Source organism: Anomalospiza imberbis, chromosome 8 (assembly GCF_031753505.1).
Source record: "Anomalospiza imberbis isolate Cuckoo-Finch-1a 21T00152 chromosome 8, ASM3175350v1, whole genome shotgun sequence".
In the NCBI taxonomy this organism is placed as follows: Eukaryota; Metazoa; Chordata; class Aves; order Passeriformes; family Viduidae; genus Anomalospiza; species Anomalospiza imberbis.
In genome coordinates, this window is record NC_089688.1 from 28,357,345 (window position 1) to 28,381,420 (window position 24,076).

At 37.7% G+C, this 24,076-nt stretch overlaps 1 protein-coding gene across 5 annotated transcripts in view; it reads left to right on the plus strand.

Annotated features, from left to right (window-relative positions):
* ATRNL1 (attractin like 1) overlaps positions 1–24,076 on the plus strand; it is a 431,792-nt gene that overhangs the window by 331,663 nt on the left and 76,053 nt on the right. For 2 of the 5 annotated variants that reach the window (XM_068198166.1, XM_068198164.1), the window contains one exon: positions 15,475–17,385. The exons of 2 other annotated variants lie outside the window; for them this stretch is intronic. In XM_068198166.1, coding sequence (XP_068054267.1) covers positions 15,475–15,534 — 60 coding nt within the window. In that variant the 3' untranslated portion in view covers positions 15,535–17,385. Of the gene's footprint in view, positions 1–9,425; positions 9,952–15,474; positions 17,386–24,076 lie in introns of those variants that run through there. One more of the 5 variants, XM_068198165.1, reaches the window with a different exon arrangement.

Sequence of the window (24,076 nt, forward strand, 5' to 3'; positions counted from 1 at the left end):
ATCTTGGAAAGTGAATCCACAGTGTTGTATACAAATACTTGAACCTGCAAGCTGAGAAACTATCCTCTGTCTATGACGTGATGTTCCTAATGCAGATACTGATCTAGTTCTAGAGATATTTTAATCCACAATGAATGTGACACTGAAGTTATTAAGTGTTGGTATTGGTACCCTGTTCCATAGCTGGAAATGTCAGTTAAGATAGTGCATTAATAATTATGAGGTACATAGTGAATCTTTTAAAATTTGTATTCAGAAATTTCCTGTCACTAGTTTAATGAAATTATAAGCAACTTGAAGTCAATGTGACACAAGAAATGATACTCAAATGTCTCATCTCTAATAAATGACAGTAATTAGCCATATTTCAAGGAAAAGATAATATATCACAGATAAGGAAGTTCATATTTCATAAAGTGCACATTATGGGAGACGTAGGGCCAAATGAAATCTTATGTTGCACTCCTAGATAAGCTCTTCTGTCACAGAATATAATATTAAAATGGTCATTATAAAGTAAGTTCTAAGATGGAGAAAACTTTTGAAAATGGATGGCTTTAGTAAACAGTCAATAGTAGTATTTATTTTTATAAGGTCTAGTGGAATGCTCATGGGAATTAAAGACAGTTTGGTTCACCTCTGGTTATTTCCACAGTGACTCAAATAGTGCCAGCTTTGTCTTTATAAAAGATTAAAATAAATCAATTGTTCTAAAGTATCTAAAAGTCCTTTGCTGCTTATAAAGCCTAGCATGCATCACTGACCCTGTGATATAGGGGCCTTGGAAATGATCTATGGAAAGGGAATGAGGCTTCCCACATTGAGCGGAGATCCAGATTGTCTCTTCCATGTTACAGTGGTCTGAGGTTCAACAGGATGTAGCTGATTGATACCAGAAGTTAAATCATCCCAATATGTAAAACTGGGAATATCGGGTAAATAAAAATGTTTCAATTTACCCACTGTAATTAAAAGGGTGGAAAGTTGTGAAACAGGGATCAGTGGAGTGGGTAAAAGCTGTGACTTAATCCAAACCCTCCCCATTGCAGGAGCTGCAGTAATGTATAGAGACAACTATTGGAAAGCAGCAGAAAGGGGAGCCTCAGTGTACCTGCCCTTTATGCAAAGTGTTTCCATGTGACCACAAAATGTGTGTGTGAGTGAGAAAAGTGGTGTATGTTGGAGGGGGTGGATCCCAAGAAGGCTGTGGAGCAGCTTTTGTTCCAGTGCTAGGAACCTGCACACAGGTGAGGTTTAATGTGGATGAAGTCTACAGCTACAGAGGGCTGTCAGCTTGAAAAAGGTGGCCACAAACCAGGTTGTGCTGCTTTGTGCAGGAGTGAGGCATCTTCTCATCTTAAAACACACAGTGAAGGCTCATTCATAGGAAAAAACATATTGCGACCCTCTTTAATTTCTCATGTGAAAATGTAACTCAGTTTATGATTTTGTGTTCAAACTCTAGATTAAAAAGCAGAATTGGTGCATACCTGACTATGTTCAAGAGCATCTTACTGGAAACAGTAGGCCAAGCCTATGATTTCTGCATGTGGTGCTTTAACAATTGTCGGCTAGCAATCTCACACTTAAGTGGAATAAAGGGGGAAGAATATTAATACTTCCAGCATTCTGAAATCTCTTGAAGTTCATAAGACTTTTTTAATGATTCTGAGGAGAAAACTCAACTTTTTCTTAAAGTATTTTTCAATCTGTCTCCATAAAGATGATCTGTAGAAATAAAGGTTTCTTATAAAAATTAATGCATGAAATTTAGTGTCCTCAAAAATTGCAATACTGTTTAAACAGGCATTGTATTTGAAAAGACATATAACTTTTCTTCAGCAGTACTTGAAGTGGAGTCACAGGTATTTATACAGGTGACAGATTCAGAGTAGCAATTTGGAAGGAATAAAAGATATTCTGTGGACTGGAACAAATATTCCTGTTGTATGAATACTATCTGAAGCATCCCGTTGATGTGTTTGCTTGTTCAGAGAAAATTAACACCGTTACAGCTCATTTTCCTTCCTTACAATGTGAAGCTGAGTTACCACTGTTCTAAGGGTGCGGTTTCAAACGTGCTTGAAAGGCTTGCAATGCTCCAGATTATCTAAAGTGTCATAATTAACAAAGTGAGGTCATTCCAGTATTATCTAGGAGTAATTTTTATATACTGAGAAGTGCCTGTGGGGTATGGAGTCAGGCTTCCTGAAGTGTGAATGTGCTTTTGCTGATTGATAGCTTTGCATAATTTAAGTAATAAAATCTTTACAATGCAGATGAGAACCTTTGAGGGAAAGGAAATACTATAGTATTTCAGTAGCCTTGTAGCTATTTAAAATATCCCATAGTAAATGATGTTTATTTCACGTTTAGGTTTGGAAATGCTTCTTATGTATTAGTAGGTATCCATCCCACTTTACACACAGAGAAACTGACAGAGAAAAATTGGAAGCAAACCCAGTTTTTTTTGCTCCTTATCCAGTGACCTATTCATAAGTGACAATATTTATATTGGTCCTTCCTATCTAGATATGGCTTTCAGCATGAGAGAGGCAATAAAATATAGCCCAGTAATTACTGCAGCTTCTCCTAAAAATACAAGGCCTAACTATAACTCATTCAGAAATATGTTGTCAATTTAAAAACAAAATAAAGTGCTGGGATAAATTTCTCCCAGAAGATTTTGCTATTGTAGTGCCTATTGCTGTAGTAATCCATTTTTGGATGCCTGACTCAGAGCTGAATCCAGAGCCGTGTGTGGAGCAGAGCCAACAGGGAATACTGAAAAGGGATGATTCTTCAAAAGTACCTCAAACACGGCAGAAAGCTGATTCTGTCAAATCAGGATTTACATCTAAAAATGATCTCCTGGAGTTCTGCTCATGCTTCTGCTCTCAAAAAAAAAGAGAGAGGGCTACTGCATTCCTACTTTGTGCAGTGCCTCAGCCAGTCCCTGAAAAGAAGAGGTGGGTGTGCCGGGCCATCATCAGCCAGCAGGGAGAGAATCATTTCTGTGACCTGACTCTGAGGCTGTGGGCTGCTCTTGTCATTTTCTGCCATAACTGACTCTGCTATTGTACAGAAAAGGGTTCTTGAACTCAACAAATTTGGTGGAAAAATGGCATGTGACCTCAGCTGCTGTCCTGGGAGACAGAAGATGGGGATGGCTTTTATAATCTCTGCACTGAGTGATGTCCAAGCCTTTAATCCAGTTGTACTGAAGTAATGTGTAGTTCATGAATTGCCCTTCAACTCAGAATCAAAAAATTTGTCTCTCTCTAGAAATATAATAAAAATAGCTTACAAAACTGTACTTTGACCAGGTCTAATTAATCCTGAATTTTTCATTGTTCCATATGAAGCTTGAGCAGAAGAATGTTTACTTTTGTTTTCCTGCATGTACTTCTGTAAGAGATAAACACTGAAGTCATTAACTATTTTTAGACTTCAGTAAATTCTGAATATGTGAGAGTTTCTTTGTGTACCAACAGGGATTTATTTGATTTTGGACTTAGATATCAGTAAAGTAACAGTTTGCTTTTTGGTTTTTGTTGTTGTTGGAGCTTTTTTGTTTGTGTGTTTTGTGGGGTTTTTATGGGGGGAGGGAAGAAGGGTAGAGGAACAGGCACCAGAGTTATTTCAGTTCCACACATCTTCAGTCAGATTGACCCTTATGGATGTAGATCTAGTCTTCCAGTGGTTAATAATTTTTAGCTGTTTTTTATGGTCTGTTTAAAATCATGCCTTAACTTGAGCTGTGATAAATTTAAGAGCCATTTAAAGTTGTCTTGCCTTCATCTATTAAGTCTCAGAGTCTTTAGCTTTTGCTGGTACTTGTAGATTTTGATTTAATAGTCTTTTGAAAATTGTTCAGTAAAGCAAATAGAGTTCTTGATACTTCAAAGCATATTTCCAGTTTGTTCTGGAGCTCTTCTCTGAATGCACTGCAATTCTTCATTTTCTTTCTCCTTTGTGTGGACCAGTATTGGTACCAAAGGATGAAATCTGAGAGTTGATCATAAACTGCTGTGGTTTTGTTAAGGCTTCATTCTTGGTAAGGTTCTGGTCAAAAATGATAACAATTTTACAAATCTGTGTAAAAGCCTCCATGCACTTGCCTGCTGCTGTTTCCCAGTCCCCCCTTAGGAGTGAACACATTCTGTGTTTAGGTAGGACCTTGCTTTCAGCTCTCTTGTGATGCATGCATCTTCCTTAACATTGTCTTGTACAGAGTGTCCATCCATGGTAAATAAGAATTTCATACAGATCAATGTTATTTATAATCTGAAAGCTTTATTAGAAAGACTTTATCCCCATGTAATGATTGTAGTAATGGGTTGTATGTGCTCAAGTATCAGTTATAGGATAGCAATAGAAATAGTAGCTTTTACTTCATCACAAATACAATTTGTTATAACCTGCCTGGATTTTGATGTATGCTCCTACTTGGGTCAGTCAGTTCTGGTGCTGAACTGAAAGTAAGATCCACTCATAGGTTTTCAGTCATGTGCTAACGCCTTGCAACCTTGAAATGCAACCTTTTTTGTTCTTTTGTAATTGCAAATTTTTGTAGTTCTAATTTTGCAGTTTAGCTAATGAAGTATGAGCATATTTCTTTACAAAAAAATATCTTCAAAACAGTTTCAAAACTGGAGCAGTAAGTAGTTTTTTCTAGGTTCCCAATATACCGAGGAGGTGGGCAGTACATTTTAAATCTATTAAGCTATTATCTTGATTTACTGAATATAGATAATTTTCTTTTGACCTCTTTTGTGTGTTTATAATAAATTTATAAACTTAACTGAGCCTCCTGCTGGAAGGAAAATGTCAAATACCATATTTCCCCATGCCTTCCAGCTATCAAACTCTTGCTGACAGGTGGGAATAACCATTTGATTCATGTCAGCACAGATTTGTGAGGCGTTAGCTTGGGTAATGATACTAAATTAAATCTCTGATTACCTCCTCATTTTTGTCACTGTAGCTGTGAATCTGGAAAATCCATTTAATGTTCTTGAGGAGGGAAATATCAGACTTATAGAAGAGTTCTGAGTTGAAGGAAAATGTCATGTTATTAGTCTGACTTGAAGCTAGAGTTAAAATGCATCCTCACTTATGAAGAGGTTTTGAGTGATTTCTAACAGTGGTGCTGCTGTAGTGCTGGTTATGTGCTGTTCAATTTTTAACTAGGTTGGTCAACATCTGTGTTCAGCCTGCAGCATCTTCCCAGTGGAAGCTCAGTCTGTAGCTCTAGGACAGGCTTAGTCCATGGATTACTTTTTGCTAACAGAAATGATTTATGGAAACTCCCATAAGGAGAGAAGTCATGAGGCAAAGCACAGACAGCTTTTCATGCTGTAAGGGAGAAGATAGAAAGTAAGAGTCTGACCTATTTTTGAGATGGCATTTCAAAGCTTTTGCTGTTGGACCTTTTTATTTTATTAAAATAATATATGTTACTAAAGAAAAGTTGAAAGGGCTTTCTAAATAGTTTATTGCTGCTTGTTCGCAAGTGTGGTTGATCTTCCTTGAAGTCACAGATTACAGGAGAGTGTTAATACAGTAGTGATTTTGAAATGTGATCTGCCTTGACTAACAAGTATGCTGCACACTCATGTGAGGTACCTTGCAGCAAGTGCATGAAGCTGGGAGGAACTTTTACACTCAGGAGTGTTTGACAGCTCAGAGTACAAGGTGCTGGGCTCTGTCAGATACCTATTGGAGGTGTGCTGGAACATTGATTCGTTTGCAAAGAAAAAAAGGCTGATAGTATATTGATTTGAAGGAATGTATATTTACAGTGGTAGGCATGGACTGATGATGGTTCCTGGATGTAAAGCTTTATGCAGATTAATAAACTCTTCCATTATTATGCCTTCTCACTTTTTCATTGTAGTGTGACTGCATGTTTGTACTCAGACATTGTAACTGAAGTTCAGTGACTGTTGAAAATCTGGAAGGGGAAGGTATTTTTATAAGAGTATTAAATTATTTCTAGCTGAGAGCTTCCTCAGAGTCTTTAAGAAATTGATGTTTTCCATGATTTTTCAAAGGCTCCAAATAGGCTGCTTTTTGCTTAACGTTCCTTGTTCCCAGTTGCCATCAAATACCCAAGAACACTTCAGGGAGAGGATGGAGAAAGCACAGGATGAGCCAAACCCATCCTGTGGCCCAAACCAGAGGACTTTTGTGTCCTTTCAGTCTGCTGTGAGCCTTCTCTGCATTTTCCTCTTCAGCATCTGGACATCAAACTGTCCAGATGTGCTGAAGTGTATTAAGTAGTTCCACACAGTGTTTTGGCTGAATCAGCCAGAAGCAACAGAGGACACTGCATCCATCCCAGTGTTATTAAAAGCACAGACTCAAGTCTAATACTGCAGTAGTAGGCAGGCATTTGTAATGAAACATGCTGCTAGTGGGAAGAACAGGGGTGTCTGGATGGTGAATAAAATTGCTAAATATTTTCCAAGTATTCAATGGCAAATTTGAGTTACAGTCTGCTTTAAATTATTTACAGAAGAATTTAAATTTGCAAACTTATTACAGCAAGCTGCTGCTTCTAACAACACTCAAGTTCTTGAAAATTCAATGCTAAAATGAGTTATTACAAGTGAGTTAGCTGTCTGAAATTAAATTAGGTGATAAACAATCCATTTCTCTGCAGTAAATTGGCATTCATGACAACTAGTTCTAGTATGCACCTGAACCCATTATTCTTGGCACTTCATAAAGTTGCAATTGATAGCAATTTGTATTGACAGACTCTTATTGAATATAATTCTCAACAGAAACTAGCTAATCAATTATTAAATCCTAGTGTTACTCAAGTTTGTTTTTATGTTGCTCCATCATTCAGAAAATTAACTGTTAACATTGTTTACAATTAATATAACTTAAACACTTTAGTTTTCATTGGCTGAATTACCAAGCTTAGACTAATTAAGTAAGCATTAAAGCTTTCTGAATTACTAGCAAAACTGAAAATTATGCATGCTAAATTGAAAAACACACAACAAAAACCGATTCTATAATACATATCATTATGCAGGATTTCAAACCAGAATGTTTAGTCTTGCATTTCCTCTTGAAAGCTGCTTGACTGCATGTGAAAAGTCCTAGCCTCTTCTGAAGAGACTTGAGGGAGTAATCATCAGCAATATTATGATGAAAAGCACCATCAAATCATGTTCTTCTAAGGCTATCTAATAACCATTTGCATCTTCCGTCACATTTAAATAAGGCTTTCTTAGAATTCACTGTTGCAGAGGAGCAAATCCGTCCCACTGCCAGATGATTATGGACAGATGCTCTAAGAATGTGACTGCAGTGACAGTGCAGAGAATGCCAGGATTCACCAGCTTGAAGCCCCCTTGGAGTCAAAGGGGCTTCCCTGGAGAGCAAGGGTCTGCTCACCTGCCTCTGGCTGCAGCAACAGAACACACATTAACTATTTTGATTAGTGTTGACAAAAAGCTACTTACATAATATCAAACCCTTAAATTCCATTAGATGCACTCTTGTCTTATTAAACATGAGTCCTGGCCCAGAGCCCTTCTTTGCCCATGTAAACACAGCATTCCTCTTGCAAATTAGGAGAATGGCCCTGACCACCTTTACATGATTAAAGGCCTTTCTTTCATAGAAAGAAGTAGAACTTTCTTCTTCTGAGAGAGCTCTAGATTTAACAACTAACATTAGTCTTGTCTAGGTGGCAATCATGAGAGCTATATGTTTTATTTAGGTCCGTTGGTAACATTTGTGTATGGTTCTGTTTACTTCTGGTTTTCTTCAGCAGTTTGTACTGAGTGTCCTGGTTTTGAAACCTTTTTCAAATATCTTAATGATGTATGAAGTGTGGTGGGTACCTCTTTACTTGGTCACTGAATAACTGAATACAGTACAAGAATTTTAACAGTGAAATAAGGTCATTTTCATCTGATGAGTCATGGTTTCAGGGAGGTGGAAGGCACAGAGAAGTCATCCAAATGCCTGCTTGCTTCTTGTGGGACTGGCTGGAGGAGAAGCTGGAAGGAAACCTGGGCTTTGTATCCGAGCAAGAGGTGTTGTGGTAGCTGAGCTACCTCTGGAGGAATACCCCAAATGTCTTTTACTTTGTTGCTTCATTACCTTGCAAACAATCAGGGATTCTCTCAAAATCAGTCCCATTGTCTCCTAATTACTGTCTACGAGATTGAGCCTGAAAGATGTTGGACTCATCTCTTTGATATACTATTATTAAGGTAGAGGATTTTTTATTTTTCTACTGGATAATTTAATCAAAATCAGAATCTGACCTTTGGGGCTGAAGGAAGCCTAAAATGAAATGCTACAAAATTTCTGGCGCATACCTTTTTCAGACCTCTTTTAACACAGGAGGGCTAGGATGTGATAAATCAGTTTAGATACCAAAGAACTTGATTGGGATACTCAATTTTACTATAATAGCCTAATCTAAAATACTCAGTCCTTTTCAGCTCCTCTATACTCTTTTAAAATTGCTCCTAACAAGGACAATCTCTAAAATGGGGCATTTGAGACAAGTTAATGGTGCTATAGCTACTCAGGATAACCATTACCTAAGAGTAGCATTCGCTGCCTAAGCACAAGGCTGGATACAGTGAATAGAATCAAAGGTGTTCTCCAGAAACTTGGAGAGACTTGAAGACAAAGAGGTATTTACTATTTGGGATGTGCAGTTAGAAAAAAACGCAGGTTTAAAATAACCCACAACTTCAATGTAGAAAGAAATGCAAAGTGAAAGAGAGATTAACCTAGATTTCAAGTTCCTTTCTGCTTAGATTTTTTTGCATCAAGTTAAACTCCAGGAATTGGGACTTACCTTACTCTGACTTAATTTCACTTTCAACATCAATTCTTTGATATTTTTATCAATGCTTATTCAACTTACTTTGTTCAAAGACAATCTCATTACACTGATTCCCTCACCTTCTCTCAAAAATTTTCATGCAATTAAATGCTTGCCTTTAAGTTACCAAGAGTGATGGTATGGTGCTGCATTGAAATATGTATCCTGCATAACTTAACTTGCTGTGGAAGTTTGACTTGCCTTATTGATAAGTTAGATTTAAGTGCTCAGCTTGACCATTAGCAATTTCTCTGTAATTATGTGAAAAGTTAAAATAACATGACGAAAGGAGACAGGTTCAGGCTTTTTAGTATGTCAAGGGAAATGGAAGTGCTGAAAATAACATTTCTCTAAAAAACTGGGAGAAAAATTAAAATATTTTTAATTCAGTCCATTTCTGTTCTTTGTCAACAATCTAATCACTTCAATATTTAACTGAATCTGCTGTTCTTTTTGGAGAATAGGGGGACTGTATCTGAGTATGGATAGATAGGGGTAAACTGGCTGGGGTTTTGTTAGGGTTTTTCCTGGTTTTGCTTTTTTGTTGTTTTTAAAGAACACCACTGCCACCTCTGCCAAAACCCCAGACTTTTTAGCCTGAACTTGAGAAATCAAATGCTGTTGCTCTGATCACCTAACCCAACTCCAGCCTGCCAAGGAGAAGGCATGTCCCTGAGATGTTCTTTGGCACAATTTTGCCCATCTTTACCTGTTGCCAAGTCTCAATTCTACTTTGGGAGAGGAAGCAGCAGTATTGGAATATCTTTGCAAGTCTCTTTCATCCTGGCAAAGAGACACAGTTGACTCCATTAGTGATAAACATTAGAACACTGTGTGCCTTTTGCTTCAGAAGTTTTTGGCCTTCAAGGTTGCATATTTATTTCTAATCAATTAAGAAAAATTGAAAGAATCAGGAAAAGCCATATATATTGCATGCAGTGATGATATCATAAGTTATTGTGTCTTTTATTTACTAGGGTACTTGGAATACATGTACAAAGACAAAGCTTGCTGCCATTTATCATTCACTGCCAAATTAGTCTTTGCAAATAAAGCAACTAGGGGAAAGCAACTTGATGGACAGGGGAGAATCCAGCTAAAAGTGTCTTCTCTTGGGGGGAAAAAAAAAATACTGGTAACAAAGATGGTTTTTAGGTTCTTAATCGTGGCTCAAGTTTTGTGATGCCCAGCATCACAAATGACAAATCTACTTCCTGAAATGTTGGCACTGGGAGCAATCAGACTGCTGACTGGGAGAAGGCATAGAATAAAAATTACATCGAGAGCAGTAGATTATCTTAATAAAAGCATATGCAGTCATAAGGAAAGGTCTTCTGCTTTGAATTAAATTAGTGCTTGTAAGGTTACTGACCCCCTACTAAGTGAAAATGTTCTGTCTTCTCTGTGATGTCCCCATTCCTGAGCAGACCTGCCTCTGCAGGATGAAAGGATAGGTGGGTACCTTAAAGTTTGCAACACCTTCCTTAGTTCCATCATCTTATTTTATGTTCGTGTATTTAAGCCAGACCAGAATCTGACTCCAAATTTTCACCTTATTTAAATGAATAATCGTTTCTTCCTACCCCAAGAGTGTTATATAAGCACAAACATTTTCAAGAAATAACATCTCAAAGTACAGAACTACTTCTTCATGTTGTGTTATCTGACCTTTCATTGGCATGCCAGTTTAATTAATGGTGCATAATTGCATCCCACTGCTGACAAAAAGCTGCAGTGTTGTTTGCTTTTGTTAGTCAGGGCCAATTATCTGTAAAGTCACCCTTTTGAATTTTCTACAATCAATCATCACCAGTGTATGTAAAAAAAAAAAAAAGCTATTTCATCAAAAGGTGGATTTCTCTCACTCCGCAGTTGTGTACATAAATACAGCAGTGTCCTTTCTGTCATCTTTTTTTACCTCAAGTAAGTGATGATGGACAAAGACTCACTGGAGTAGGGTATTGAGTCTTCCTAGAGAAACTGTTCTCTCTAAACTTGAAATCTATAACTACTGCTAGGTGAGTTTATTCTTTTAATTAAGGTATTTCTTAATGAGAAAAAATGTGTTGTGTTGGTATGAGAACTTGACTTTTTTGTCCCTGCATATATTGACTCTCATTTTTGATGGAAACCTAATTTTTTTCTGGATGTCAGGATTTATCTTTAAATACACATCAAGCCTTTTTACTCAAGAAACAATGAGCATTTTCTAGTCTAAAAAGCTTGATGCAAGATAAGGAAAAAGTATTCCTTGTATCACATAGTTTGTTTGTAAACTGTTATTCTTAATAGATCATTTTGACTTACTGAAATGGTTTTATTTACATTCAAATTTAAAAAAACCACAGAATTTTATTAAGGTGGGTAGAGAATTGTAACTGTAATATTGTTGAGATCATTACTAGCTGTACATGTGTATAAGATTTGACAGATTTTTCACTTTAAAAACAGCATTTCTCTTTATTCCTTTCAGTGTTATCTGTTTAAAGATAAAGAGCTGAAAAGAAAAGGCTACAGATAAAGAAAAACTTGGACTTTCGAAAAGTTGAACATTGTTAGAAGTGGATGATGTGTCAGAAGTGGTCTTTTAAAAATAAGTCTGTATCTGTATTTTGTGCAGGGCAAAATACAGAATGCCTTAAAGTACAGCTGCAGAAATGTTAGATCTTAATGAAAGTGTTGGAAAGACTTCTGCAGTCACTGTAAGTCAGTCTGTGACCTGCTCAGATTCTAAGCAGAGCTATGATCACACTTGATCATCTGTCCTTGAAATGAATACAGTAAATTCAGGCGTGGGATGTGATCTAGTGAGGGAATGTGGTACTTTTGTTCTTCTCAAATAAAAGTGAGCAATATAATCTGACTGCAAGAAAGATCTATACCCCTCAGCAGAAGAACCCATCAAAGCTTTTTACGGCTTGCACACTTAATTGGACTATTCAAAAAATCTGTATATCAGTCAACAGGCAAGTCTGTCCTTTAGCAACATAATAAGTGGTGAAAAATGTAAGTTTGGGTATTTGATCCTCTGTAAAACATTTGTAGCCTCCTTAGCTACTGAAAAAAAACCATAATGGAAGTTCATTTAAGCAACAGAGCACTGGAGTGTTTAAATTACTCATCACACGGGAGCAGTAAGAGGACTCCCGTTATCAGCCTGCATGCTTTCCTTCATTTTACCCTTCTAACACTTGGGTGGATGTTGCATGTGCCCTTGTGAGCCATGGGGTGAGGCACAAGGGTGTCTGGCAGTTCAGTAACACAAGTTGTGTAAAAAGGTTGCTCTGTGGGGCTGTGACATCTTGTGAAAGAGTTATCAAAGCCTCTGCTGCTCTTAACCAAATGTGACAATAGGCAAATGTCCCAGTGCTGAAAATGCTGGAGTCATAGCAGGGCCTTAGAGCAGGTCAATTATTTCAATTATCTGGAACTCATGATGAAAAACAGCAGCAGCCTTCAGGAAATATGCAAGAGTCTGGTGACTGCTTGATAAGTTATGACAGTGGCTGCCAAATATCACGTCCCATCAGGTTTTTGCAAAGGGAAAGCTCTGCTCCATCACAGCACAGTTCTCAGGAGATCCAACAGGCTACCAATTGCTCAGGTATGATATCACTGGCAAAAATCACATGGCAATAAGTAATCACAGGGTAGGCAGAGGGGGGAGTGCAGGGAGCAGATGGATTGCTTCAATTATTTGGGCCCCTTGATGAATAAGAACTTCAACTGCCATCAGCAGGTCCTGTGGCAGGCAAGTAATAACTGCACTGCTGTGACATAACTTAAAAATCTGATATGGTTTAAGTATTTCAACAGCTGTAAAGCTCACATTTGTCTTAGCACTGGCTTGACCCACAGCCACTTCCAGTGCTGAAAGGGGAACACTGAGAAAATCGTTTGTGATTGCTTCCAAGTACTTCATGGTGTTTTGCAGTTTGTTTTGGCACTGCAGAGAGAACACTGACCCAGCACCAAGCTTGTTGTTGGCACCTTTTGGTTTTATTGTTTTTCAGAAGTCAGCTGGGGAAAACTAAGGACTATTTAATGTCAGTGCCAGGACAGAAACCAACAGCTTAGTTCTGGTTATGCATAAATTTAGGAAGGCCTCAGCATCCAGAAAATGATCCTTACTTGTATGTTATACTAGGTTCAAGATCTGATATGCCTGAAATTTGTTGTGAAAAAATTATTTAAGAGCATGCTCTCTCATTTTTGCCCTCAGTCTTCCTTTGGCCTGTTGCTAACACAGTCTAATTTCTCTTTTTGCATTTATTTTGATGTTAAAACAAACTTGTGATTTTTGGTATTACAATAAGATACGTGTTACTTATATCACTATACCCTTTCAGCTAGAAGTTTTTTATTGACTCTGGTGCACAGAAATTTAGCTTACACATTAAAAGCTAAAGAACAAAGAACGCTAAAGAATTAATAAACTTTAAAAGCCAAATCCCATTTGAGTCTTATCAAATCTAAAATCTGATATCTGTTTTGGTTGAGCCTTGAAGGCAGAATAAAGAGTCAACTGGAAGTTTTTGTTTGAGCTAATATGACTTGTTAACATCTTTCAAAAAGTTAACGTTATAAAAGATTTGATTTCTAAACCCTTCAGTGCCTTTAAATTCACCTCAGCACCTTTATCCTCCTCATCATCTTGCTTTAACATAATGAGGGGTATTGATTACATTCCATCCAAAGAAAAAGTAATCATCATAAATATCCTTTATCTGACCTATCTATTCTCCATTGCAGGGGAAATGGCTGCTAATTTGAGATCAAGAAATTACTATTGATAGGAACAAATATTACAAACTGATGCAGAATTTTGTGCTTTTTCTCGATTTCCTTCTGGTTTGAAATCTGCAAAGTACCAAACACTTGTCACTGCTGGTCATTCCCACCCAAAATTGCCTGGAAGTTACTAAGATAACCTTCTGCTTGCTTTTACATCTTTAGGGTAATGAGTGGCATTTTAATGGCATTCAAATGGTTACCTCTTGAGATCAGCTTTCCTTTCTTTTTATTCCCTTTCTTTAATCTCCTGACCAAACAGTGTTAACTCAGAATAGTTCAAAATCAGGTATAGATTTAAGCTCTTACACAGCTCTTCTGTTCAGATCAGGTTTATGTCTGCCCCATGAGTCAGAATGCTAATAGTTACACAGTTGCCTTGAAAATTGAAAACTTTAAAATATTAGGGTTGAATTATACTTTTTCTCACTTGTGATTCACTTAGCTAAGACAGAAGCATGTTTCATGCTTTTCTTGTCAAAAAACTTTAAATTTGCTTGAAGTTTGCTCATCAAAACTTGAAATTTGCTTCGGAGTGAGTTTTTTTAATGGAAGTCTTTCAGAAGCTATGGATGCAGTAGTAATAAAATTAATTATTTCAAGTCTTGTAAAAATGGTGAAAACTGACAGCATTGCTTTTAAGGAAAAGGTTTTGTGGTGTTTTTTTTTATTTTTTAAAAATATGCTGAAGATTTACTCTCCTCTAGTTAGGTTTTTCATGCTGTTAGAACAAGGCACAATTGATCCTTTATTCTAGAAACAGTTTGTGACCGCATCTGGCAGGGTGGTGCAATAGCAGAAGCTTGGTAACATCCAGAAAAGAAGAAATAAAACTGAAGTTCCAGTGGCTTTAGGTGAAAGAGGGATAGGAAGAGAAGTGAAGAATAAAATATAATAAAGGAAAGAACTGGAGGTGACTGTGGGGAATTAGGCTGGAAAGGGTCAGGATATCCCAAATGGGCAGAGAGACTCTGGAGACCAAAACAGAATTTTGAGTGGTGCAGAGAGGAAGGCCAAGACTAAAATCTTAAAGGGTCTCATGGAATTAAAAAGAAGAGTAGCAGGGATAGGCTACCTGAAGAGAAAAACACAGAAGGAAGAAAGGAAGAGGTGAATACATGACTCTGGAAAAATATTTTTGAAAAAGGACAGAAAGAATTGGAAAACGTATATAAAAGAAAGGAATTTGGAGGAAATGTTAATGACCTAGATGATTTGGAATAACAATGGACAGGTGAAAGAATGGTATTTGTTTGAAACCAAGATTAGCTTGCACCTTTTTTATTTTAGACAATCACAAGTTACAGTTGCAGGAGTTTTTGCTTTGTGTTCTATGGCATGCTGGCTTGTTTCCTCCCAGAGGAAACTTTGTGTCTCCCTACTCCAATAAAGCAATTTAAGTGGATACAGAACCTCCTCATATTCTAGAGTTTTATATTCAAAATGCTTTGTACTTTTAATATACTAATAGGATCTTTTATCACAATTCTTATCCCCTTAGAAATATTGTCCCAGGAAAGCCAAGAGGTAGTATTTTTACACAGCTGTCAGCAGAGGGGAAAAATATTATATTTGTATGTGTGGTTTTCTAGAAAGCCTATTTCACCTTGGGAACACTTAGCTAGAGAGTTGACCAAAACTAAACCTCCAAAAAACCATAGAAAAATGTTTCAATGTGCTGTGGTTTTAATTGAAATGCCTGTGCAACCATTTTTCACCTTTGACACAATGCTCTCATACAGTGGTCCTAGAGATAAAGCCATTGAAGATTGTATTTGAAGGAATGAAGATAGTTTTTATTGGTGTTCTTTTAGGATCGGCCACAAGGACTGAATAATGCTCCCAAAGAAATACGTTTGGATGAAGATGACTGAACATGCAGATCCAAAGGCCTTTTAGGATATGGTGAACCTTTGGCCTTGGATGAAGAATGTTCTTGGATGAAAGAACTCCAGCTGAAAGACTTTGTCTTTGCCTTTTGCCTTGCAAAGATATGAAAGACAGAAAGGAAGCAAAGATTTGCAGCTGAATTCTTGCAGGGTGCAGTTAAGTGGCTGACACTGGCACGCAGCCAGCCTCCCTCAGTACTGTGGAATATCACGTGCTTGTACCCCTTACCTGTCTCATGGGACTCCCCAAAAGCCTCACACACATTTTTATGGTTTTTTGCTTTCTGTTTGCAAGTTATATCAGTAAATTTTAATTACATAGTTTCTGCAATGATGTTAGCACCTCTGGGGTTTCTGTATGTCATGTGTAGCTCTAAAAATGCAGAAAATACTTATTTATGCTTGGTTGATCAGATTGTACCATGCTTGTACCTGCAACTGAACAGGCAGTTAACTAATAATCTTAGCTTTTCTTCATGGCTAATGACTTGCCTAAGTTTAAAATGGCAAGAGTTCAGTACCTCAGTCAATGAGCTGACATTCACAATGTGGTCAGCCACGGCTGCCTGGGCATTCAAACAGATTTCTTCCCTGAACCTCTGTGTTAAGTCAATAGGAGGATATCTTTGTACATTTCCTGACTAAATATTCAATACTTGAAACTTGATTATACATTTAATTATATCACCTCTTGAAGTGTCCTTATTTTCACTTTATAATAAATTGCAGCTCTGTTAGACCAGTTATGTTTAATATCTTAGAATGACTTGAACCACAGTGTTTGCTAAGGTTGACCTTCAAAGTGTGTCTGTATAAAGACACGTTGCCTAACCATGTTGGCTACCAAAGTAATTTTGCTAATGTGTAAAAAAAAAAAAATACAGAAAAAATACTGTACCAAAGTTAAAGGGCTCACTTTGCCTTTGTCTTCCCTTGAATCAATCCATGTGGAGAGAGGTTAAATGATTTTCACTGTCCTGGGTAGCTGTGTAATTCTCCTGTTGTCATACCAAACCCTACATCACAGTACCTTTTGTGCCATCTGGGCTTGCTTAGTAGGTCTTCAAGAATTTACAGTATCTCTGTTCTAAATGTGACCCCAAGCTCACGTAGTCACCACAATTCTCAAAGGACAGACCTGAACAGAAATTCTTTCATCAGAAAGTGCATCCTCCTCCAGGGTAGCTTAGATGAGCCTAGACTTCCCAGATAAGGACATATTAATTCTCCTGAATATGCTCTGCCACTTAGTTTTTCCTCATCAGCTATTTTTTTCTTTCCCTCCCAGCTGGTCTAGCTTTACAAATGCAGTTCTAGAAGCTGTTTTTAGCCAAGGAGACTTTTCCATATGATGATATGGACAACTGCCTCTTAACAGCCCTTAGCTTTTAACCCAAAGAGCTGGGAGACAGCAGCCTGTGTTCAACTTGTGGCTTTGCTTGCTTTTCTCCTTGTGTCTCCCTGTGTCTCTTCCTCTCTCCCTCTTTTCTGACCTTAACTGTTCATACAAATTGTGCATGGCTACTGGAAATGCCAGTTACTGCAGATTCTCTTTGCTGGGCCAGATAATACAAAGTAATTCCTGCTGATATACATGTGTTTATGTGTTTATGTTTATACATGTGACATACACATGTTTGTGTGTGCAAATTGTTAACATAAGCTGCTACCAACTTGTAAAAATGCATTGAGGCTACTGGAATGTGTGTATACATAAAGAAAGCTAGAACATGAGATATCTAGGTGCTGGACAGTTAAACTACATTGTTTATCATTGGTTATTAATGTACTGATGCTGTTTTCTTACTGACCAAATAAAAGAAACACTTACCAATGCTTTGCTATTGAGTAGTGTGTGTGTGGCAAAGAGGACCAGGATATTTCTCAAATAGAAGACAAAATACCAGAAGATATGCCTGGCTTGACCAAAGCAATGTGTTTTTACAGTGATCATGCCCAAAACCAAGTTAGTCATGGATTAGCTTGAAATATCTATGTGAACTTAAGTTTTCCTCTCCACTGACCACCATTAAAATTGTGCAGCATTTCTGATTTGGAAAATTTCATCCCTATCAGATAATGTGTTTATGTGGCTCTGCAGCTTTTCCTAAGATTGGGCCTTTGTTTCTGGGCCATCAGGGGAGTATTTGCTCTTTCTACAGAGTTATTTTCTGTGTGGTTGTAGTGGACACTTTGCTGAAGATATGAAGTGGAGAAGTTTACTGGTCAGGTATGTGGCTTTCAATCTAGCTTAGTGCTTGTTCCTCTGATAGCTACCATACTCTGTTAAAGATGTGTTGCTGCTCCCAAGAAGTGAATAACAGACAGAATTAGACCACAAGATTTTTTCCTTTTTCACATGTTTTCCAGATATTCCTCATATCCTTTTTTCACCTTGTTTTAAGCATCAGTAGTACTGTTGTGTTGGCAAACTGGTGTTGTGTGTTTACCTTCTTGGTCACTTGTCACTTCATCTCACTTGGATAGAAATTCCCATGCTTATTTACTACTGCTCTACATAATCAAGAGTACTGTAAATCCATGATATAATTCTGAAGGAACATTAGAAAGATAATTCCTAGATAATCTTGCATGTGAGGATTTTCCCTTGTATTTCCCATTTGGTGGACGTGCTCAGAAGTTCTTTATTTCAATCAGCTCTGATAGGTCTATCTTCACATAGAAAGGACATGATAAAAAGGTCTTCTACTAGATCCTCTTTTTTGGTTTGTTTGGTTTTGGTTTGGGTTTTTTTGTTTTGTTTTGAGGTTTTTGTTTTTGTTTTGGGGGGGGGGAGTGGGTATGTAAAGAATCTCCCTTTTGGCTTCCTTTAAATCTGAACTTCTGTGCTTGACTCTTGGTTAGAAGATGATGCAAGATGTGACTTACTCATTTTTTGTCTAAAAACATTGAGCCAACCTTAAACAAATTTATGTGTGGGCTTTTTTTTTACTCCTTTGTTTTCTTCTGTTTGCTTTTGTTTCTCAAAGAAAAGCACAAGGGGTGACATATCTACTCCACACAGAGTAGATGCTTGGTATTGGGGATTCATTTATCATGAAGACAAAACGTAACAAGATCCTGAGGCTGAGCCTGAAAGTCAGAGAATTTGATCAGGAAAGATGATGCACATTTTCAGAATCCAAAGTATTTTATTATTGGAATGCATCATTCAGGGAATATGATAGATTTTCCATTAGTGGAAGTCTTTGATCAAAACTGCATCTCTTTCTAAAAGAGGAGCTGCCTCAAGAGCAAGCAGCTGAGCTTGATGCAGAAATTATTGAATAAGGGAGAGTTGCCCTTTTCTTTATGCAGGATGAGTCAGATATGGGTGCCAAAATCGTAGTGGTATTTGTATAAAAGTAAGTACCACAAGTCGTAGTGGTTATTGTATAAAAGTAAGATTAGACTTTTTCTACAGAGGTGGCACTTGGAAAAAAATTGTTAAAATAGAGCCTAAAGCAACTGCATCTCATGCTGCTGGCATCAGAGGATGTGTATGACAAATTTTAAAGTTAATTTTAAGGGTAACCTTGTGTGCATGTGATCTCAGTAATGTCTGATGAAGCAGATAGGTGCCTTTGTGAAGGCTGAAGACTTGGAAAAAAATTTGCAACAGCTTTTGTCTTCACAGGTCAGAACTATGTGTTCACAGGGTGATGTTACTGTGGAATTTCTTCATTGGTGGCTGAAACAGTTATCCAGAAAGACTTGGGAGCTCTAGGTCACTTTCAGGCTGAAGGGTCTAACTGTGGCAGGAGAGGGACACAGCTATCATGACAGTGTCTGTGTTGTGAGTATGACACAGTCTCTTACTTGGTGCTGGGGCACTGTAGTTGCCAGTGGTCAGAAGTGCAGCAGGAGAAAAAATCCTGGCTGACTGGAAATTAGGGCACCAAGCTCTGCTGGCAAGCAGAGAGTAAGAGATTTTGCTTCTGGAACTATTTTTTTTTTTTAGGGGAGGTTTATTTGGGGGTTTTTTGTTGGTTTTTCTTTTGTTTCAGTGTTTGGTGTGGAGGAAGTTGCTCCCCAGGCTTGGGCCATGCTTTTTCTGAAGTGACAGCTGAGACCTACAGCTGTGGCACCCAGGCTCCAAGAAAAGGCTAAATTGCCTGGATTTCAGCTGGATGTGTTCACTGGATTCCCACTAAGTAGAACTCTGCTATCACATGATGCCTGTTGCAGGATTTAGTCACAGCATCATCACCACCACTGCACTGCTGGATTACAAACATGTTATAGCCCTGGACCCTTCATGAGCTTAATGCTGGACAGAACAACCCCCCTTGGACATTATGGTTTTAAATTAGCCAAATTACAGAATTGAGCTTGCAAACTGAGATGTCTTATGAATTTTTGTGTGCAATCACAGCCTTCCCATTTTAGCATCTTATTCTTCATAGTACTTTTGACTGCACATAGTTAATGAGAATCTTTCTGTACAACAAAGCCTGCCTCATAAATTAGGCTATTTTCAAATTGTTGTGTGTTGTACAGTTATCTTCATATAATTTCCAGTTGTTTTCCACAATTGCACAGATGGTCTAGAGGTGTTTTTCTGCTTTGGGTAGTAATTATTTTTTGTTCCTGGAGGAATATGTAGTGGTCACTGATCACCCAGATCTTACTTATCTTGCCTTTTTTTTTTTTTCCTCTTCTGTGTCTTTGTGTGTCTGACCTGTGAGACAACTGAAACTGGAAAAGTTTTGCAATAATCTTTTGTCTTTCTGGAACAGAAAGCCTTTTTAGGCTTCAGAGATGAAGTTAGTATGTTATAGGCCTTTCCCTTAACCCTCTCCCATGATTTTGATCTCATTAATTAATATCTTTGGGTTGATTATTTAAGCAGTGCTGTTATTTACCACACATCTCTTTAGCTTCACTTTTCCAGCATAATTTTTTTAGAAGAGATATCAGAGAAATCAAGGTTATAATTTTGTTTGTAATAATCTCTTGTCCTACTAGATCTCTTTTCCTTCCTGAGGAAGTTGGAACTTGCTTTTACTGTGTGTATTTTTATTGTGGAAGTCTGTTACTGTAAATGTCACATTATAAACTTTTATTGGTAAATGTCCAACACTCCTCCTTCTGATAGGAGCAGCCACTGTGCTTTCATGAGCTGCTATTGCTGCGTGATGTGGGAGGAAGGGGAGAGAGGAAAAGAGCAAGAGGATCTGCAGGGGATAATTTTCCTATGGGATTTAGGGAAAGCTTTTCCTTCATCACATTAACAGGTGTGTTTTGAGAGCCTGAGAGAGGCAATTTGCTCCTGCAGAGTTTCTGCAGGCAAAGCATGAACCGTGAAAGTCTCTTAATGCCAGGACCAAACAAGGCAGCTCTGCCGGTCTCCTTGTCCCTTTCTTCTCTTGTCCCACGTGGTCCTGGCATGTCACAGCCAGCTTTGAAGGCAAAGCCTTTTAGGGGGTATGAGACCAGGCTGCAGTTCAGGAATTGGCCTGTAATTCTGTAATTCTTCTCCTTTGTGCGTTGAGCTTGGTAAGGAGCCATGCTCCCTCCTCGTTATTGAAATGTCACATTTTGACACTTCTCCTTTGTATGAACTTTTGTATTCTGCTGCTCTTCAACAATGCTTCAAAAAACTTTAAGCTCCCTTCCAACCCCTTAACACTGTATGAGAAGTTCTTAGCTATGGTAAAATAGGTATGTGCTTCAGAGCCTTACAGCTGACTTTGTGTCTCTCCTTCCTAGCAGGAAGGGTAAAGTGTAGCTTTTAAAAGAACAGACGTCAAACTTGAATATTGTAGGGTTTTTTTTCCCAAATACAGTTAAGTGTTCAGTGTTACAGTTTAGTGTCATGGAAGCTTTGCATGGGGCCTCGGAGGGCACTATGTAGTTAACATGAAATTTTGGGGAAAGCATATGTCCGCATAAATTCTATCCCACCTTTTCCATGGAAGTTTTTACACAATTTTCAGGAACTGCTCTAGCAATTTAAGCATTACTTTTGAATATTCTGAGGTGAGATGCCAGAGTATGACCTTGTGTTATTTTATGTCTTAATTTATATCGTAGTTCTTGCATAGTAGGATCTCTATAGATGCGAGTATGAAAACAAGATGTGAAGTGCTTTAACGACCAAGACTTAGCAGATGTTGCTTTTCTCCCCTCAAGAAAACCACCTTCAAAATTCACTGTTCAGACTGAAATGCAAGCATTTTTGTGATCCTTTTCTTTCCCCCATTTTTCTCCTTCATCTCCGCACCCCCACCCCACCCTCCAAGATTTCATATTTACTTTGTGAAAGTATCCACAAGAAGAGAGGCTAAAAGTGGTAGTCAAGTGATTGGCTTCATTTTGTACCAAGTCATACACAATTTAGTTTTCAGATAACACAAGAAAAACCACAAACAAGCCTAAAATGCAATATAAGTTGTCAAAAAGCTGACACTCTAAATACCAGAAAATATTAACATCTATTGTCAAGAAAAATACAAAGTATGAATCACTCCATCTCTGTGACACATTTCAAAACTGCTACACACAGCACAAACTATAGTGTTTGATGCTATCAGGGATAATAGTGCTTGAGAGTTCCTCCCTGAGCACTCAGCCTTGCTACTAAAATGGTTCAATTGTCTTGGCTTACACTCTAGAGCTGCAGAAAAAAAATTACGAAGATTTTCTGAGGTCATCTTTGCTAAAAATGAAAGCTGATAAAGAATCATTTTTAATAACTTAAATCAGAGGGGGGATAGTTTCATTTTTTTGGTTTTACATTATTATTGTAAAACAAAAGATATATCTACATTTAAAATTTTTATTTATTTTCTTGGTATCTTGCAGAATATTTCCAATCTGATATGCCCTTTTTTATCAGTTCAGTTATGTCCTACACAATTTAATTTTAATTCCTATTTTAATTCCTTCTGTTGTCAGATTCCTGATAGGCACACCAAGAATGATTCCTGTGCTCAGCAGCCATGTCAGTCCCAAACAGAGGAGTTAGAAATATGTCAAGGAAGGCTAAAATATAAAAAACTTGCCTGTCTGAAAGGCTTATGAGGAATTGTCCTCCTTTAGCAAAGCCATCACCTTTGATTTTTCTTGCATTGCCCCGAGCTGGGGGTGTCCTGTGCTTTGAGCAGGGGCAGAAACAGCTTCAGGGAGAACTGGAGGATATGAAAGTTTTTCTCTAAGTGGCCCCTTGCAGTCAGCACCTTGTTTCAGTGCCAGGGAGAGCAGTGAGAGATGAGTATCCAGAGTGGTTCCTCCGGTATATTCTGGAACAGAACAGTTCTATTTGGCAATAACGAAAGAAAAAAAAATTAGTTGTAAACATCTGTGTGGGGAAACCACTGTTATCTCCAGAGAACAGTATTCAAAAGAGAAATATCCCAACACTGGAAGATTTAAAATTATATAGGGGGTTGGTGGGAGGAGATTTGTTTTATTTACTTGAACTCTGTCAGGCTCAGTGCAGTGACCACTTCTCTGTGATTTAACTTGTTAAAAAAAATCCTCATTTTGATGCACGTTTGGTGGCTTTTTACGCGGTGTTTGTGGTTAGGCTTTTGGAGATTTGTTTAGGATATTTTTGGTGGAGTTTTTGTGGGTTTTTTTTTTGTTTTTTTTTCTTCCAGAAAGGATGTGCTATTTGGCTTGTTTTGTTAAAGGAAAAAAAATCGCAATTCATTTTACCTCTAGGGAAATTCAGACATAGTAGTAGGGAATGCACTGTGACATTAATCCTTTATTTGTTCTATTTATTATTAATATAGAAGAAAGAAATGTAATTTCTGCTTTTAGTGCTGACTTTTACCCTAACTGCAGGTGTACAGTTCCTGCCTCTGTAATGAAAAGTTAGAAGGATCTCTGGGAAGGGCGGTTGCAAAATCCCTGTGGTTACTGAATGTTGAAATGCAAGAGGGAGGAGAGGGTATAGAACATCATAAAGCCTTTTATAAATATATTATCCTACCAGAAAATAAGACAAATTAATTGTGAATCAGAAGAGAGAACATAGATCCTTATCTAGGTTGCCTGGCATACAGAATGTGTCTTTGAGGATGGAAAGGTCATTGTAAAAGCACTTTCAAAATAGAAGGGCATGGTTTCTGTGTCTCTGGTGTTAACTGCACTATTAAAAAACAAAACCAAAAAAGTTCTTTTAAATTATGTTCAGTTTAGGTTGTTTTCATTATTACAATGTCCCAATTGCCTCCAGCTGTTCATTAAGGAATGCAAATAGTGTGCAACTTGTAGTTTGTTCTTTTGACCCTGCACATATAAAGCCTCTGAAAAAGGATGGCAGGGAACTGATTCTGTTCAGTTTTGCATTTTCACCAACAGGATTGCATCCCTTTTATCCAGTCCCTGATGCCTGTACAGAATTCAAGGAGTCAAGGGACCTCCAAGGGCCATTAGAGACAGAATTACAAAGAGCCCAGCTGAGTGTGCAATTGCTACAAAGCCTTTCTTCTTAAACTGGTTAACTTGAAGACATTTGGTGTGGGTATAATTAAAGTAGAATGGGAGGCAATACAATTATTTTTTTCTGGTTTTA